Below are 20,333 nucleotides of genomic sequence, written 5' to 3'. Positions count from 1 at the left end.
TTTTTAAACAGGGCTCCATTTAGAGGAAACAATTAAAAACACTATGACCTCTGCAAGAATTTTCCTAAGAACTTCTGGAAGTATAAGCCTTATTTTGCAGTTTTCCCCCCAGCTTCCACAGAATCTCAGCTGCTTCTTAAAAGCTTCCCAGAACCACTTTTACATGGTTCTGCAAGATAATGCTCAGGACAAGATAACTACATCAAAGACAATACTGCATGAAAGGAAAATATACAGCCCACATACAGCATCCACACTAGGCATGCTCAGTCTCACTGGTGCATCATCAGTGATTACTTTTTTTAGTACAGGCTCATGCCAGTAGCTTTATTTGGTCTTAAAAGCTCACTGTAAAGTTCAGTAGCTCAACAACAAGGTGTTTTTTGTCTAGGCCTATCTAACATCTAATGCAAAGGAGCTCTGCCACATAGGTTTGACTATAAATCATGAGGCATCAGAACTGACATCTTTGAAAACCTTATACAAAAGATCATCATAATCTCCAGCCACTATCCAGATCTGGTTGGGGTAAGCAGTCTCTAAAGTGGCCTTCTGAAGTGGCCTCTGTATTTGTTTCTTTTATCACTAGAAAAACTTTGTAAATATATAATGCTTAGTACACCATTGCCACAAGAAAATAGATCCTGGGTGAAGACACAAGAATGACTAGTAGTGGCACAAGAATTATTTTGGACAAAGTCACAGTCAAAAGCAACATATTTAATAGACTTGCTTATTCATGGAGTTGCGTGCATTGCTGACAGTCCAACATAACAGAAATCTCTAACAATGGAGAAGGACTGAAACATGCTGGAGATTAAAATATAAATGACAAGTTTTACCTGTCACTGCTAGAAACCCGTCCTGCCTTCTTCCCCACTCCCTGCCAAGGTAACTATTACTCACCCACTTGCTTCTGAAGCAAACTCCAAAGCTCTGTATACAAGCTCGATTTGATCAAATTCAATTGCCTGCTATAAGCATGCCATTATATTCGTGTACCATACATCTCCATTTAAAGTTCTTGCAGAACATATGCCACTTACACTTAAAAAACAAAACAAAACAAAACAAACCCCACCCAACCAAAAACTCACTATGTTTTCACTCAGGCTGCAAGAAGAGACTTTTCATGATTAGTACGAGTCATGACTTGAATCAAGCTGATAGAAGCCCATTAGGTGCCCCATTGTATTCTGAATTCTAAAAGAGTTTGATAGGGTGCATATTGGAACAGCAAAGTGAGTTAGGGTATTTGAAATATTACACAACATTAACGTGCCTAACTACAGGAATAAACATTGGCCCAAGTCTGATATTTGCTGCAATACTTTGTTATTCATTTCCAGTATTTTGATACCAGCTGGGCATCCTCCCAAGAAAACTGGGATCTGCTTTCTTGGAATGGTCAGAATTCAGAGGAATGCTACACAAACACTGACATCTTCCTTCTCGATCTTTATCTACAGTTACAAAATTACATGTTAAGAGCAAATTACTCTGATGGAGAATTCAAATGTAAAATGAAGAATTAACATTACTGCTTTGAAACATTTGGCAACAGGGTAAAAAAAAAAAAAAGTGTTTTAAGCCAAAGGAAGCTTTTCTAACATAGACATGGCAGGCCCTCCATCCCTAAGAGTATACACACTTACTTCTGATTAAAGAAAACCCCAATATCCCATGCACAATAACTGATTGCAAATTAGCTTTCTATTTATGGGCTGAAAAAAATACATTGCTCATACAGAAGCTTAGTCTTAAACAACCCCCCCCCCCAAAAAAAAATTCAACAGATATATAACTAAAAGATAATTAGAAAGAAACCACCATTGCCAAACTATGCAATAAAGAAATAATTTATTTTGGAATATAACTTGTTCCAATATATTAAAACATCAATAAGCATTTTTTAAAATTTATTTTACAATGTACTTATTCCTTGAAAAGAGACTTTCCATGGGAGTTTTGTTCAATATTGTATTGTCCTGCAGAGAGAGTTTCAATCATTAAGAAAATAGAGATAATCCACTGGATCCCTGAAAACTCTGGGAGATGCGAAAGCCCACATCTTGCAACCAGCAGTCAAAAGGAACTAGTCACAGGAAATCAGCTAACTTTGCTGATTAAAAAAACAGTTCTCCTGTGCCAGGTCTACAGATGGTAGCAAGAGTAAGAAGAAAAATCACTGTCATGATATCACAGAAGTGTTATCGCTTGGAATTTCTAGAAGGTAAAAGTATGCATTCTCCAAAGTCAATAGGAATGGTATTAATAACTGCAAGGAGCTAGGATTTCACCGTTTATGAAGAAATCAGCTAAGTGAATATTCACTACCAAAATAAGGCTTATAAGTACGGTCATTAACATGCAAAACAGATTTGTGTGTAGAGGGACTGAAGCAGATTTCTTATCTACATTAAAAATGTTTCCATTTGTCAACTCATGGTTTTAAGTACAACTCCTACAGCATGCTGGGAAATAAATGGTACAATCAAGACTTCCAACAGTGAGGGGGTCAAACAGCATGCAATTTAACAATAATACTTCAAGTAAACAATTTAGCTAATACATACTAGTTAAAAAGACAGCTCCCTTTCAGATTTTAACTAAAAACAGGAGGGAAAGCAAGACAGACTAAAGCAGCTAAATTCAGTATACTCCTGCTAATATGCTACAAGTGAATACGTTTTTGTAAGAATGAAGCTTTAGGATCAGCTTAGGTTCTGCAGCAAAAAGAATGATGCTCAATCTCCTTCCCTAAAACGAAATGCATCATTAAAGAACCTCCTGTCTTTGCTAGCCTGTGGTCACTGAGAACCTGTCTAAACATGGAATTTCAGGAGGAATATTCACAAAACTAGTTTTAGCATAGGCAGACAACTACTTTTACATGCTCTCAGCAGAGGGATCAGCTCTTCTAGAAAGCACATCAGAGCTAGAGGCTCAGCTTTAGCTGCATCCTCACTCCCCGCACACTAGTTTAGAGACAGTCTGAGAAATCTGACTTTTCTAGATTAAATTTTGTCTTGTTTAATACCTTTCCCCCAACTTGCCAGGCAGGAAATGAATAGATACATTCTGAACCAAGGGGGAGCTACTACAGACTTTCACAGCTGCAGTGGTTTTATGGGAAAACAGTCCATCTATTTTTCACTTACATCTTTTTAAAAAGTTCTGCAAATATGAAGCCAATATCTGAAGTCAGAGAACTGAAAACTACTTCTGTAGAGTTAGAATTGCTACTTACACCAGACTAAAGATGTATACAGCATAATGCAGAAAAAAATCTTAAAGGATTGTGAAAGTGCTAACTTAAACTTCCTGGTTATGAACTTAGTAATCATTTGACACTTTCAACTATTGCTTTTCAAGAGAAATTTAGCAGTATGTTCTATGTTTTTGCTTTTCACCTGTACCAAAGGGTTAGTCTTTTAGGTTTAAATACCCTTGTGAAAGAATCTGATGTTCAGAAATACACACATGGATTTTCTACCTTTTGGAATGCTAGTGCAAATAAACGTGGTGCACCATAATAGAGTACTAAATACTGATACTGACCTTTAAAATCAGAAGAAGAAATCAGAGAAGATTTTGCATTCTATGCACATAAGACAACAAATACATTGCACTTTAAGACTTTATGGGCTTGGAAATTACAGCTATTTTTTATTTATATTGTCCTTTTCCTGAATGACATATTAACTTTATTCCTTGTTGGAGCAGTCACCAAAAAGTGCTGGTTTTTTGGACACTTTCCTACTTCCAGGACAATGCTGTTCTATATTCCTCCACTTCCTCCTTCCACCAGCCCCACCAAAAAATCTATTTGTATAACATCTATTTTTAGCAGAACGCACCCTATATTTAAAATTAGTTCTAAAGAATTATTTTAGCAAGTATTTATCAGATGTTCAGGCATACAGGCAAAGATATGCTGATTACATAGACGTATATAGAACTATCTGTCCCAAGAAGATGGGAACCAACACTAAGATCATTCCAAACATTAAATTAAAGCTTCTCTATTTGAAAAAAGTATCGAGTACCATACGTCAGTAAAAAAAAAAAAATAAATAAAAAAAATTTAACTTAAAAAACCCTTGATGATTCTGAATATACAGATTCATTCATTTTAGAGAGGCTATTAGGTTAGAAATGGTTATTTTGCAATAATAGTTTTCCTTATACTGCTTATTGAAAGTTCTTTCCTTTTTATTGTTATAGTGGTTGTTCACCTACTAATTCTTAGTTTAAAAAGTCCTCTTAGCAGTGATTTACCTTAAAAAGACTACATTCAAAATACTTTTAAAAAAGTTGGATTTTATAATGAAAACTCAGTATATTTTATAGAAACATTCAAAGTTCTTTATTTCAGGCTGGTCTAGAATTGTTACAGGTATTCACCACTTCCTCCTGACTTGCACATAATCAAAGATAGCACTCCCAACCATTAAAAAGTTAAATGGTTATTACAGTACAGTCACAATGTGGCAAAACAGCTTTACTTTGATTAAGCAAAGCCAGGATTGTGCTCTAACAGCATTTATTACCACTGCATAGATTGCTCTCTTCACCTAAGAGCAGGCAAGAAGGGGAAATTTCCGTTAACCGAAGAAACACAGATGGTAGCTCTGTTATCAAAGCAGTCATTTCATCAGTGGAAGACTGATAGATTTCTGGACACACTGGACATTTTCCTCCATTGCTGTAAGCTGCTTTAACCAGTTCATGGGCTTGTTCAGAACCAGATTAAGCATACTTGCAGGTCTCCATTACTGCTTTCATCTTTATAATCACTAATGAGGTTCCACATTTGAAGAACCAAGGGGAATTTCTTTTCCTTTTTCCTTTTTCTTTTTTCCTTTTTTTAAAATCAGAAGACTGTCAGTATAGCTGTTCCCTGATTTAAGACACTGCTTCACCACCACCAGTTAAAATCTCTTTCCTCTCTAGAAGCATCAATTCCCTTCCATCAAGAAAGCAGCACCAGAGATGCTTTGTATCATTTAACTGTAAAAATACAACACAACTAATGCATTGTACTGCATTTCAAACTTCTCTTCCTGTTATAGTGGTAAAGTTAACAATTAGCATATGGAATGAGTTTTAGATACTTATATGTACCAAAGGCAAGTTACCAAGAACTCTACAAATATACTACAGACAAAACATAGCAGTAAGCACTGCTATCATTACACAGTACTTTTTCATGAAACATGATTGATTGGACGGTCATCTGGAAAACAAGCTGATGACTGTAATGTTATAAATAGTAAAACAAATATTTGATCATAGTAAGCATATGAACAAGTGTTAGAAGGAGGGAAGTAAGCATCATTCAGTTAACATAAATCCTACTTACACAAGAGTGCCTGCAAGCCACAAGAAGTGTGGTTTCGCTTTTATATAAGAATCAAGATTCCATTCTGACACATGCAACTGACTCTAGAGAGCATGTCTGAATAGACGCTGGAACATAATTCCGAGCAGATTCTTCTTTGCATCGTGCAGCCCCATACAAGTGGTAGGAACGCCGGTCTTTACTGAAATAACACTTTGTAATAGTAAGCTGTACAGCAGTTCAGAGGGGAAGGAATCAGCAGAAATGCATATACCATGCTTCGATCAGGGGTAAATTTCAAAATATGTAAGATATATGTACAATTTGTTTCTAGGCACATCTTCGGTTACATTCTCAATATAGTCTGCTTTACAAAAAAATAAATAAAACAGTAAAGACTTGGTTAAAGTCAGGGCAGAGATAAAACCTCCTTGGTTTTCAGAAAGCAAGACAGGACAAGTCCAAAATGATGCTATATTACATCCATAAACGATAAAATCCCAGTGCTACAGTAAGGCATGTAAATACTGAACCTGAAAGAGAAAACAAAAATGAGGTGGAAAATGGGGAAAATAAATCATTAGCTCTTGGAACATTTCTTCAGAAAGCTACGTATGCATCTTGCTACAATACTAAGAGCATAACTGCTACCCCTTGCCCATGTAAGAAAATAAGGTTTTTAATTCCCAGAACAAAGGTTTTGGGGGGCACAGGGAGCACAAAAATGACAAAGGAGGAGAAAGGAAAAAAAGTGCAGGAGAACTGGTCTGGAAAAACTATCAAAAGGCTGAAAAAAATCCCATGGTTGCTTACCGTTCCAAACAAGATCAATATGGCAAGTTATAGTTGTAGTGAGGAAATGAATACAGGATTATTAAATCACAGTAAAATATTTAACAAACAAGTGTAAACTGTCTTTTACTGAAACTTATCAGTTTGCAATTTAAAAATTTCTACTGAAACAAACTCAACTTTCGGTTTCTAGATATCCACAGAAAAGGTTTTTTGCCTTTGTTTTCAATAGAATCACTTCAAATACAATGCAAATTTTTTTTTCCTCAATTTCCATGCAGACTTAGTATGTTTTTTGAGTTGGGGTGGTAGGGAATGGAACTTCCTCTCATTTTAATACATTGCCTTTTATTTTCCAGTAACGGTCCTCTGTAAAGGATATCCCTGAACTAGCATACTGTGAATAGACATGATTGTACTTGTGACAAAACCCATTGTCAAAGGATGATCAAAATTCTAAATCAGAAGAATAATTTTCTACTGCAGACCTGCTCATTGAGTAGCACTGCATACTTAGTAGTCAGAGCCACACAAAAAATATCAAAATATTAAAGTTATCTGGAGCAATAATATAGATACACAGTGTATAGTATTTTCTCATGCACATGCCTGAAGAATCAAAGTTTTTAAGAATGTGTGGTGCTGAACAGTCAGAAAAGCTGAAACGTTCCAGTTTGTAGATAGATCTCCACTGTGGAAATGCACCAGGCTGCTTTTATAAAAACTATACATTTCAAAACCAGCTCAATGTACTTAATCAGATACCCTACTTTTAAGACAGGCATAGGAGAATTTTTTGACTCTTGTTGAGAGCCAGCAAGTCTTTTAGACTTCTCATACACCTTATTATTACAATATAAAGCAGGGAAAAAGCATACAGCCAAAGTCCATGCAAAATAAAGTTGTGAATCACAGGAACCTTACTCTGGGTTAAGTACATGGATAATGCTACTAATGTCAATTGAGATTTTAAGTATTTTTTGAATCAGGATTTTTATTAAAATTGTATTAAGAATTAGACAAGCAAAATTTAAGAGTTTAACAGTTTCACCATCACAAACTACTTTCAGATTACTTACCTGCTAAGTACTTAATATTGTCCAGTTTGTGTGATTCTAGCATTGTCTTCAGACCTGCAACTTCTGTGTCTATTTTTCTGTCTGTTTGAGTTAGAGCTCGATCTTGCTGTGCATGCTAAAAAACAAAGCAAAAAATGACGTGATTTGAACAGTTTCCAGTCTAGTTAGAAATTAAACCTATCCCTTTAAGCTGTATTTTTGGCTCCTCCTTAAATGTATGTTAATGAAGTACTTAATTTGCATTCAAAGCTAATGAGTTCCTTCCTGGTTGATTATATCCAAGGAACTGGATAATTTGGTGAACTCAGCAAATTTATATGATTACTCCTGCCCTAACACATCATTCAGAAAGTGGCAGAACTGGCTGCCTTCTTATCTCAATCTAGCAGCATAATCATTAACTTTAACATTGGTGGGCTGAATGACAGATTAAAGTCACTGCTCAATTATAAGTTATTGCTGATTAGGAAGTCTAAGAGCGTCTTGTGACAGAAATATATTGGAACATGAAGATTTATGGAGCATTAGAAATACTGAAAATTGCTCTTCTGACTTGAGAAGCATGCCTTCATCTTGTAAGAAATTCTACCACAAAAATAGTAACAGATAGACAGACAAATACCGAATTTGATTATGACAGAAGACAGGACTTCTGAAAAAAATGAGATGGAATTATTATTCAGAAAAAACTGAAAGATCAAAGATGTAAACTGAGAACAACAGCTGCTGTGTCGCTGATGTTTTCAGATCAGCACTACTGAAACACTGTGAATCAGTTAATGATTTACTGCTAGTCACCTTCCTACGAGTAATTGCTATGCTAGAGAACTGAAACAGGAGGAAGAGGAAGAACTTGGCAAAAATTCCTGTAAAAAGAAGCCAAATCAGTCTAGCAATTTGTTTCAGTCTCATAGAACATGGGAAAAAAAAGAAATCAGTAATTTCAAGAACTAATGTAAAAGCAGAATTCAATCTGGAAAAAATACTATATGCATGAAGTTTCAAAACAAAATGACCACTGAATAGCTTACGCATACCTGCAGGGTTCTAAAAGTATATACAAAACTTTTTTATTCTGTAGCACACTTCAGTTACCAATATGGAAATACACACGGAAATAAAGTACATTGACATTTTATACATTTAAGTGCCTAAAGACATGAGCAATTTTAAAAAGAGTAACAGATCTAATGCAAGTACAAGAAGATTTGTTATATGATTTAATAATCAGCTCCCAAGTTCTTACCAATTCCACTATTTCTGTCCTCATTTCAAGTAGTTTTCTTTCATTAAGTGAATACTGGTGGGAAAAAAAAGATAAAAACATGACTTTTAACTTTTTCACATACTTAAAAGTGTAGTTCTTTGGTTCCAAATTCTGTAGAATGCTGAATCTGGCCAACAAGACTGGTTTCCTGACAACGCTTAGAGATAGTACTGCAGAATGACTGGTATCCTTTGGGAAAAGAGAATTTACAGACAGGTGTTTAACCACACCTCTGAGTTGTAAAGTGGAACAAATCCATCAGAGACATCCACTACAATTGCATGTAGTTATAAGCAGCTGGAGGAAAAGTTGGCAGATGTACATTTCTGAAAAACAAAAGACCTGTAATTCTAAACAGTAACTCTGAAACAGTTAACTAATCCATTGAGCACACAAACACAATTTAAAGATGTCAACATCAAACTATCCCGTCTTCAGTAAGGAGAGCATGGTTTTAAAATATCTTACCAAATTTAGCTATGAAAGAAATGTTTAGCCAGTGCATCTGTTCACCATTTGAAACTTTGAAATGATGGTCAAAACAATACACAGGGAATATCATTAGAAAGTATCAATCAAATACAGTAAGTTTGCATCTCATGTTAAGCCATTCATCTGTGGAACAGCAGAAGTTGTGGTTTATTTATAAATTATGGTTATTTGGGTTCAAGGCAAGTTAAATCCAAATGAAATAAGAGGCATACCTTTAAGGCAGGTTACGTTTCTGACTCATGAGCAGGCATGACTTACCTTGACATCTGTAATGGGTCCTATCCCACTACTGGAGCAATTCAATTATTCATAAGACAGCTGCTAAACCGCCAGTCTATAGTGCAGAGTACTAAGGTCATTGGTCACCCATCTCAGAATCCTCAGTTAAACAGCAATAACCTCATCTGTTGACATTCCCATTTGGAAAGTCACTTTATTTTTCTCCAGTCTGGAAGCTTATTCCACTTTAATATTAAACTCAGATTAATCAACATAAATGCCTCAGCATTGAAAAACCCTCCTTAAAGATCTAAAGCTCTATTTGGACTTCTGACTGGTTTAAAGATCAAGCTGAGAGGTAGCAGAAGGCTACAAATGCGGAAAATGTTATATCGTAAAGACAAACAACAGCATGTCTACAATTAATGAAATGCCAGTACCGAGATTCTCCAGAATGAAGAAAGGGACAAAGAAGAAATTCAGACATTTTACATAAATATACATTTTTGAAAGTGATAAGATGGCAGAATATCTATAAGAGAATCTAATTTAAAAATTATGTCTGAGGTGAAGATTCACATCAGAACAGGACCTTGCTTAATATATTAATAAACTGATCATCACTATCAGAATAAGCATTACATTTAAAACAATTTAATGGATTGAAGTAGTTAATCAGTTATTTTAAATAGATGCTGTTAGCCAAAAATAAAGTTTTTGAATAACTTCCATTCTACAAGCTTCTATTTGATTCAGAATCGAGCTTAGATTTGTTGAACTTCTGCTCTGTGTCTAGAATTCTCTAGGTCTGACCCAAGGATTTTAACCTTAGCTTTAAGAGAATGAAAAACACTCTTTTGCTGCAAGGCATCAGCACACATATGTAATAACACTAATATGTAAAAAGGTGGAAAGGCAAGGTTGAAAAAAAGCCTTAAGCTCAACAGGGAGATCTCGCCCACAATCCATGTTTTTCACAGTGCAGAGAAAATTCACTATTCTCAGATGCATCTTGATATTTTTAATAGCAAACTCAGAGGCACTGCAATGCATGAAGACATGAATATATGACATGGAATTTTATACTGTACTTAAGAGTTTTAAATCACATCTGTATCACTGCAGATCACCATTGCATGCACAGATGCATATTAAGCAATGAAGGATTCTCTAGGAAATGTAAAGAAGTGTGAACTAATTAAAAGATAAAACATGTACGGCTTAAAACATTTAAAATTGCCCACTTCAGTCTTGAACAATTAAGAAATTCTCCTTCAGTACTTATTCCAAGCAGGACTGAAGGATGAGAACATTTTACTTAGTGCTTCAAGTTAAGTCAATTTAAACTTAGGACATTTCCCCTCTGAATAGCATTTTAGTAAGAGATGCACAGTGGGCCTTCAATTATCCTGAGTTTTATTCTCAGAAGCCACAAATTCAGTCATAAGTCTCATTTATGTCCAAGTAAAAATGATAGCAATGCTCTGCCTACTACACAAAATACTGGGTTAGGTTTCTCCCCCAACTCAACAGACACACTACAACCTGCCCCCAATTCATCTTCACTTTTCCTGTTCATGCATGGCAAAGCTGGCAACTGAAGCGGGGGAAAAAGGAAAAAAAAGGAAAAAAAAAGAGTAATTTTGACAGAAACTATAGTTGTATGGCACACTACAAAGTAGGTCAACTTTCTTCAGAGAGAAGACTGACATGCACAAAGCTTGCTTTTCCTGGGAGGCAGTCAATATAATGTAACCCTCTGAGCAATGGTCTGAGTCCAGATTCCAGGATTCTACATAATTGTACAAAAAAAAGTGGCCCCTAATTAATCACCTGTAAAATGGGTTTAAACAGGGTTTGCAAGCCCAGGATATTGCAAAGCTTATGATCTACACGGTTAATACATTTCATGTGAAGAGTTTTTCTGTTTGGTTTTTAATGTTTGCATAAAATATTAACCTTTAAAAATGAATTTTACCTGCTCAAAATGTACTTATTCAAGCATCTACCAGAGGTAACAGTGTTAGCCATTATACTAAGCCACTGACACAGCTGTTACCAGACTAATCATTGTGAAAAACTTCCAGAGGCATGCACAAAAGATAGATGAATTGTACTTGAACAGTTCTTATTGCCTAGATTCGAGATAAATATTACTTCTTCATTATGCACCTGTGAAAAGTGATTGAACAGGAAACAAAATTCATAGAAAAATGTTATTAAAAGGCCTTACAATTTAGATAACGCAATTTTCTTTGAGAAACTAGAAACCATTCAAGAAAGATCTATGGGAATAGTGTGCTACGTATAATGCAAAAATCTGTTTATCTTCTAATTCCTCTTCCACATTATTCTAATTTAAGATCCCATCAAATCAGTTCTACCAGAACAGTCTACCAGATATTTCAAAGTTAAAAACAATCTGAATCAATACCAGTTACAATAAAATCAATTACAATTATTTTCACAATAGGATTACCTTACAAACTAGCTATGCTGTAATTCTCTTGCTATGGGGAAATGAAATATCTTCAATGGTGGTAGTTTAATGAAATGTTTAAACTTCATTCAGTGTGAAAAACAAAGATATACTAATAATACAAAAAAACTTCAGGCAACTAGTCAGCATTTTTAAACATAAAGATCTAACATACTGAACTGTACCTTGTAAATCCCAATATTAAAACAGTATCAAAATATGAGACATACTAAAAACAAACAGGCCACCTTACACTAGAGCAGCATATGGATAAGCAAATTGGACTGACACCAACCTGAAGAGAATGATACTACAGATTAATAAGAAAATGATACTCTTACCCAAATTTGAAGATTACTCAATTTTTAGATGTTTCTAGAAAAACACCACAAAAACTTACCAGTTCTTTTACTCTGCTCTTCTCCAGGTTGAGGTTTAACTTGTTATCTGCACGAACTTTGGTAATTTCATCCTAGTGGAAAAAACTGATAAAGGAGCAAGCAAAAATTTCTCTCTATTCAACCATAAGCAAATACATGAGACAAATAATTGTGCCTTTCATTACATATCTCAGGAATCAAGCTTCTCTCTAATTAAGGTGCATATTCTTCCAAAGAATAAGCATTCCTATCCTTCCCCCAGGGAAATACGTTCTACAGGACGAATTGGATCTCAGAATCAAAAACTAACAATTGCTTTTAAAACCAGAACACTGAGAACAGAAGTTAGATCGACAGCGCATCCTTCCACAGATGCTAGGAATACTTCATATATCCCATGACTCACTCGGATTTCTAGAAATCTGTGCCTACCTACACATGTAAGTTGTACTTTATGAAGCAATCTTGATGCTCAGAATAATTTCAAAAAGCAGTTTCTAAGCTTTCCAATTAAAAAAAATATATCTGTTTACAAAGACCACATTTAGGGCTTTTAGAAAAATCTACAGACGTCATAGAACTCAGGAATTAAAAATATATTTTTAAGCTACCATAGAGCCTTTTATTCATGTTTTAATTATCAATAGCTGTCAGTGAATCTTGCTTTTTTCAGTGACAGCTGCCATTTTAGTGCAACCTCCTGGCAGGAATTCCAGGCAGCTGACAGTTTGTCATAAGGCAAACTGCTCATCAGATGTGTGGGAGAAGCAAGAGATTGATAAACATTCCAGGAAATTCTACTATTAAAAACAAGCAAGCATCTCTCAAATAGGCCAGTGTTAGCTAGTTCACTAAGTTATTATCAAAAATAATTACATTCAAGTAATTTCTATTTTAGCATTTTTGAACTTACTTAATGGTTTTACAATTAGATGTCATTACAACACTTGATACGTTACAGTTTAGTGAAATTACAAAATCTGAAATATTTTTTTTAAACAAACATACAACATTGTGTCATTCTGTCTTTTAGAAGAAAGAACAAGTATGACTAAATGTGATTATCACAAGGACAAATCATTTTATATTTACGGTTAAAAGTAAAATTTAAAGACATCTAGCTTTTATACAAAGATGACTCAAATTTCTGGATGTTCTACCAGTGGATTGCTCTAGCTCCAATTAAATGCAACTAAAACAATAAGTTATAATTTAAAAATCAGATGCCCAACATTTTAAAACTGTATTCAAAAAGCACAAATACATTAAGCACTTTATAACACAACGTAAAATACATGATCAGCCCTGAGAAATCTACATTCTCCTTTTGGAGATGACAGCACAATGAAAAATTCAAGATAATAGGAAAGAAATGGCAAGGAGGAAGCTAGGGTGAACTTGATCACATTGTCAGTTAGCTGGACAAATCAGTATTTTGATAGATTCATGGAAAATCCTAGTGTAGGAAAGGTGTTCCATCCTTCTAGGTGAGAGCGACATGGTAAACAGCTGTTCTCAAGTAAGAGGACTATATTCCCTAGAGACAGTTAATGATATTTCCCACTTTCCAATCTTAATCAACTGCTTTTGCAAGAATTTTTCTTTCTGTGTAAAGGCTGCTTATGACTACACACCCACTGAAAGAATAGGTTTTGAGACAGTGTTGTTTCTGATGGCAGAAAGGTCTGTTTGAACTATTATTCAGGAGAGGCAAACCATAAAGATCAGAAACAAAACACCAGTTATTAAACCTAATAAGAACCTGTAGACAATACAGTAAGTTTTCTTCAAGGAGTCCGTTTTCTTCCTAAGGTCCCAAACAAATGGGACCAAACTTCTTAAAGCCATTTAAAAGCTACTTTAATTTCTTGGACAGTTAAGTCTCCAGAAAAAAAATACCATAACCAATTAGTAAGTGCCATAATTTTTGAAAATACCTTGCACTTTCACATTAATAAGCAGCCCTAAATGCAGAACTTCACTCAGCCTTAACTATGACTGGCAACCAACCACTTTCTGAATCTGAATTAACAACATGCAAGACACACAACGTCTTCAGTTGAAGTTTCTTCACCGTTCGTAGAGCTTACAGCACTCTTGCACCATTAATTAAGTATGTGTCAAATTGTCTTTGCTGCAGCTCCTAGTGTATCATCACTTGCAATTCCAGTATCCTATATACCACAATAACCAAGCACAACTCTTCAAATAAAATCTTAGAGTAACAATTTTTTAAAGCAAACTAGATAGATGTTAATTCTTAACCATTTTAGCACAGTATCTTACCATGACTTGCTTCTTTATCTGCAGGAGTTCAAGTTTTATTTTCTGGGAGGATGGAAAAAAATGTACACTTTGATATTGTATATGAAAAAATACATGGTCTGAAAATACTACTACTAAGTCTTCCCGTATTACTAAGTGGATTATCTATATGATTTCATTTAATTGTGCATGAACTAACAACCTATTGTCTATAAAGATCCCTTTAACCTATCTTCTTTCATTTATGTTCATTTAACTACATGTATGAATTTATGAAATAAAGTCATTGAAAAAGCTAACCTTTTACTTCTCTCTCTCTCCCTCCCTCCCTCTCTCTCTCTCTATAAAATATACATATATTTTTAACTCCAAGGATAGAGAATCCACAGCCTTCCTGGGCAACCTGTTCCTGTATTTGACCACCTTTACATTAAAAAAGGGTTTTCTTATGTTAAATGTTATTAATGAACAGGTTAAACACTACCGGACCTAGTATCCACCCCTGGGGTACAAGATACTTTTTTACACCTTAGAAAAAATAAGACAAGTGCTAGAATAGTACCTTCCAGAATATTGATTTTTACCTCATTTTCTGAACGTAGTGCTGAAAATTCACTTTTTTCCAGAATAATCATATCCTTTTTCACACCACCAATATGGGACATTATTTGTTGAAGAGCAATCTCCTTTAAAAGAAGGACAAAAAACTCGGGTCACATTGCAACTACAATGTTTTCTCATTTGTACGTACAAATATTATAAGCTATTTTGGTACCCTGACATTTTTAATCCAACAATTTTTAGATTGATTATCTTAGTTTCGGAAGACAAGATAAATTAAGACAAAGTGACAAAATAAGCAAGTTAGGCTCAAAGTTAGTAATGTCTGACCAAATTAGCAGTACTAACACAGAGCAGAATGGCTCAATTAACAGCCTAGGAAATAGGTCCTTCCAAGTATTCAAATTCTTAAGCTAGCAAAAGCATTAGGGACAGATGAGATGCCCCTGGGCTAAATGAGGAAAGCTGGCTTTCAGGTCAAGATTCCCCATTTCTCACGTCACCCTGCAAAGGGGCTCACTGCTTCTTTACCTGTTAGCTAAGCAGCATCACGTGCTATACTCACACCTTTAATTGCTCTTCTCAGTCTGTTACAGTAAGCTGACAGAAGACAAACAAGCACCCTTTGCAACTTTCAAGGATGGAAAAGTCTGTAGACATTCTTCTGGATCGTACACCATTCGCATTCAAACAGTGACTCCCTTCTCTTAACATCTCCCTCTAACAAATAGTGCCTTGCTTGAGATTATTGACAAACAACACTACAAGAGTTAGGAATCATGGGCTGAAGCCTCCTTAGATGGAGGGTGTAATAAGATGCCCTACTGCCAAGACTATTATACGATGAAGGTAGAAGCTGCTGTTTTCTCACGTTTTAAGAGAGTGGCCCGGTTACCAAGAAATGAGTGAAATGCCTATGTTCAAAAGATGACTTGGGACTGTGAATCCCAGACTCATAGAACAGCCCCAGAGGGCACTTCAGCTGTGCTTCTTGTCAGCATTGTCTATTTGACTAGCTTAGGTATCAGGGAATTCAAGCATATTACATATTGTGAATCCCATTCCAAGATACTCAAGTTCCACATGAGGTGAATTATGTCTTACTCTGAACTTCAGTTTCATTTTTGGAGCCAACCTAAAAGCTCAACATGGCAACATTCAATGCTGTCATGTCCAATTCCTTATTTGGATCTACCTTTGTATGATCTGACAAGGGTTCACCAAAAAATCAAAGTCAGTATTAGAACAAGAGGCCTTGCTTCCAGACACAATTTTTCATTAAAACAGTCATCCCTTCACAAACCAAAGCTAACAATTCAGTTCAGTTCTGTGCAATTTCCTGGTAGCCAGGAGGGATCTCTGTTTATACCCAGCATTATCAGTCTATTTCCAGCCAACTTTGCTTCACTTCCACCCACCAAGATGTATGTACTGGATAGGTGTAGAGTACCATGAAAAACATATGTATCAAAGGAAAAAGACAGATCTCAATCTTAGCATCCAAAATATATACGTTCCTGTAAGTTACCAATGCATACAACTACACCAAGCATGTCTTAAAAGCATCTTATAAGAAAAAGCATTCAACTCAATTCTAATACAATATGAATGCCATGATGACAAAAAGAGACAAATAAAAAAGGACTAAACAACAGGAGGGTAAATCACAGAGTAAATCTTTACTTATCACCAATCTACGAAAGAATATGTACAGGAGCTATAACTATTCCTATCCATGCATTGAGTACTACCTTATACTTCTGTCTAAAAGTCTTGTTACCAATTCTATTTTAAATTACAACAAAACTGGAAATAAAAAAAACTACCTGGGGTTTATGTACCAACTCACAATAGCTATATTTCAAGATCCATCACAACATTTCCTTATGTATTCGATAAATTCAAGACAAAACTCATTAGCCAGGAGATACACAGGGCTGCTTGTTCTTTACCTTCAAAATTTTGAAATATAGTGTCTGATGGAAATAAATAAAATAGCAAGGTATGTTTCATTAGCAGGCATACTAGGTTTCGATTTGTTTTAAATCCACCACCTTCTTGAGCTAACCTGTTGTACTTTGGTGACCATGTCCTTGTAAATCATATCCAGGTTGGTGTTCATAATTTTCACCAAGGCAGATACAATGACCTCTGACTGCCGAGTAGTGAACCCTAAACAAAACAAAATGCAGCAATATTCAGAAAAAACTAAGTCTGGACAGTTTACAGAGATGCCTCTTGCCAATACTCATCACTAGGTTAAAAAAACCCCAACATTTATGAAAAACAATAAAACATACTCCTCTCTATCCAGCACTAATTAAAAAAAAACCCCACAACCAGTCAGTACATCCAAGTACCTCCACCCAAAATTTTGTCTGTGACATAGTATAGCTGCTTCTATATACAGCAATATCACAATATCAGCAGGCTGGAAATTATTTTCCTAGAAGCATTATGGAATGTTGTCTTTCACATGTAGTTATTTCTGTGAGCAGGATTTCTAACCTTTTAGAGCAGAAACTTACTTTCAGTATACTATAAATAGTACCACAGAAAATATGCAAACGCCAACAATTTAAAACAGAGCTAACTGCTCTGGTTTTAGGCCTACCAGCCTCTGAGTCCCTATAAAACCTTTTAAGTCCTTTTAAACTGAATACATTATGAACCAATCTAATAATGTTATCATGTAAACAATCACAGCATTCAAGTAGCCAAGGGTAAAACATAGTCCCCAGAAATATTATCACCTTTTGTTTATAAAAAATGTAGGAGAAAGAATAAAAAAAAGTGATGAATAACTTTTAATCATTATGAAGAGTCTTGCAAAAGCATGATTGTTCCAAATTAACTAGCAGTTAAGTGTTAGAAAGCACATATGGGGTCTGAGAGTGAGTCACTTTCAACAGCTGAGCTGATCTAATAGCTTGCCACCACTAAGAGGAAGAGATGCTGCTCCTCTCTCTCTTCTCACCCCTCCTCCTGCTGCTTTGCATGTGCTCTGGTGCTCATGGAACTGCTCTGTAAGCTCATTAAACTAACTTCTCAGAATACTAGTCAAGCAAAAAGATTTGGATGGTTTCCTGAGAACTAGGTTGGCACAAGGAAAGAGATGGAATCACATGGCTGGAGAAAGGGATTGGGACCTCTCCTTTTCAGTGATGGTGAGCTGTTAGAAAACAACTCAGCTGTGTATACCTTCACTCTGAGTCTGATCGCAATAACATTAGCATGAATCCAAAATAATCTGTTCCCTTATTCATGTTTTGGCATAAAAAGAACTGTATTTTACACAGTATTCTACATTCTATCCCAAGAGCTGTATTTTTATATAATAACAATCTATATTTGATCCTGTTATAATACACTATCACATTTTCAAAGTGCTATCTACTAAGTACTTGGTAATCCAATTAATACATTTTAAAGTGTTACCTTGAAATCTTTATTTATACTCAAGTTTTAGAACTGAATTTTTCTTTAGTATTTTTAATTAGAAATAGGATAATAAATGATTCCAATCAAAGTTATATAAGCTCATAGTATCCTTTTGAAAGAAGGAAAAATCTGCATGTTCTTACCTAGCATTTATAGAAACCACTTCATAAAACTGAAGTTATAGCATTAAGTATCAAGGAGAAATAATTAATCAGACTTCATAAACTGAAATACCACTAATGAAATGACATCAGAAATAGTTACACACTTCTAGCAAATTACCATTTTCTTCCAAGAGGCACACCAGTGCGTGAGTGTCAAAAAAAAGCTTCCTATTTCCTAATAAGGAAAAAGTCCCCTTGCTTTGAAGAGATGATGATGCAGAGATGCTCACATCTGTAAAGATAAACAAAATATAAATCTATTTTTATGAAAGAAAACTAGAACAAAGTAACTGTTGCTCAGGAGTTTCCTTACTACCCCAAATAACTAAGAAATTAATTTCTTTCATTTCTCACTAAATATTATAACATGCATTAAGATTATCACAACAGCTTTCTTGAAACCGTAAAGGTTTCTGACTGCCAAGTGCTATGGACAAGAGCTTGAAAATAGAATACAATGCTACTGCTGCAGTTCTAAAATATTTTCCAGGAATATCACATCCTGGAAGAATCTCACCATACGTCAGGGTCTTAAAATTGTTCCTTTAATGTATTAGCATAGTCAGTGGTGGGCACTTCATAGGTGTGCCCACCTATGAAGTGCCCACAGCCTCTTTCCATTCTTTATGAAAGTGAGTCAGTCGTCAGTGGTTGCTCCTTAGACAGAAAATAGCCATTTGCAGTTTGGCGTTTGTTATTTTATAGAAAATACATTTAACATTTGCATGCAAAACTAAGACAGTGCAGTTCCAGCTGAGACATTACAGGAAGCTGTTTTTGGTTTGAATGGGCCTGGAAAGATGAATTGTTATTAAAAGAATTACTAACATGTTCCTCAAATATCAGTATTACAGAAGTGGTGCGTTCAGGGAAACCTAATACCAGTGCACAAACTAGCTGACAGAAAAGCTAAAAGATGGAACACGATATAAGTTATCGGGAGGCAGAACTTTGTGTCCTCAAATATCTAAAGCTCTTAAACAGGCACGAAACGGCTGTGTTTTAGCTGTCCTCCTTAAAGATCACTAAAGCATAACCAATTTTTACTTTTAATTTGGGGGGGGGGGCAAGAAGGGGAACTATCCTAAAAATGACCCCTACAGTCAGTTGAAAAAGCTGCTAAGGGCAGAGGCGCTCCCTCGCCAGACCCCGGTGTCGGAGACGCGCTCCCCAGGCTGCTGACCACCCCCGTCCCGGGTCCCCGGTCCCCGCCGCGCCGGCTCTCACCGCGCTCGCCGGGCGGCCCGCACTGCCCGCCGCCGCCGGCCCCGCCGCTGCGCCTCCCCCACCGCGCGCTGCCGCCAACGGCCATAACAGCAGCGCGCTGCCAGTCGCCGAGGCAGCGGCGCGCAGGGGAGGGAGGCGCGCGGCCGTCACGTGAGGCGGCGGCGGGCGGGCGGGCGCCGTCCGCCCTCCGCGGCCGCAGCAGCAGCAGCGCCCGCCTCCCGCCGCTCACGGCCGTGGCCGCAGCGGCCTGGCCCCTGGCCATGGCCGCGCCGCCCGGTCCCGACGACGGAAGGAGGCGGGAGGGGAAAGGAAACCACCGCCGCCGCCGTTACGGGGATGCCATCGCTGAGCACGCGCCGCCCCGGCCTCTCACTTCCGGCACAAACATCGCCCGCTTCCGCCTCCGGCGCGCCCGGCACGTGAGAAAACACTCGGGTGACGCCAGCGTGACGTCGGCGCCCGCCGGCCCGCGTCGGGCACGAGCGTCGGCGGCGGTTGGGGAAAGGAAACCACCGCCGCCGCCGTTACGGGGATGCCATCGCTGAGCACGCGCCGCCCCGGCCTCTCACTTCCGGCACAAACATCGCCCGCTTCCGCCTCCGGCGCGCCCGGCACGTGAGAAA

General features: G+C 36.8%; 1 protein-coding gene across 2 annotated transcripts; it reads right to left on the bottom strand.

Annotated features, from left to right (window-relative positions):
- Positions 1–1,843: 1,843 nt before the first annotated feature.
- MCUR1 (mitochondrial calcium uniporter regulator 1) lies at positions 1,844–20,133 on the bottom strand. Of its 2 annotated transcripts, XM_067290892.1 has the most exons (9): positions 19,711–20,122; positions 18,602–18,715; positions 16,947–17,050; positions 14,902–15,003; positions 14,339–14,380; positions 12,073–12,144; positions 8,462–8,515; positions 7,216–7,330; positions 1,844–5,877 (listed from the first exon to the last, which is right to left on the bottom strand). In XM_067290892.1, exons 1-9 carry the CDS (start codon positions 19,970–19,972, stop codon positions 5,822–5,824), a joined length of 921 nt encoding a protein of 306 aa, XP_067146993.1. In that variant the 5' UTR covers positions 19,973–20,122; the 3' UTR covers positions 1,844–5,821. The 2 variants fall into 2 exon arrangements, with proteins under 2 accessions (XP_067146993.1, XP_067146994.1); XM_067290893.1 differs by lacking the exons at positions 1,844–5,877; positions 8,462–8,515 and adding an exon at positions 8,565–8,671 and having other exon boundaries at positions 7,222–7,330; positions 19,711–20,133.
- Positions 20,134–20,333: the final 200 nt, after the last annotated feature.

The sequence above is a fragment of the Apteryx mantelli genome, chromosome 2 (assembly GCF_036417845.1).
Source record: "Apteryx mantelli isolate bAptMan1 chromosome 2, bAptMan1.hap1, whole genome shotgun sequence".
NCBI lineage: Eukaryota > Metazoa > Chordata > Aves > Apterygiformes > Apterygidae > Apteryx > Apteryx mantelli.
This window is presented reverse-complemented; position numbering and strand designations above follow the sequence as displayed.

Coding starts and splice junctions, on each gene's coding strand:
- MCUR1 (XM_067290892.1), bottom strand. CDS start 19,972: ATGGCCAGGGGCCAGGCCGCTGCGGCCACGGCCGTGAGCGGCGGGAGG. Junction 17,051..18,601: donor GTGCCTCTTGGAAGAAAATG/GTAATTTGCTAG, acceptor TGTTTTGTTTAG/GGTTCACTACTCGGCAGTCA. Junction 5,878..7,215: donor CAATATTAAGTACTTAGCAG/GTAAGTAATCTG, acceptor TTTCTCTTTCAG/GTTCAGTATTTACATGCCTT.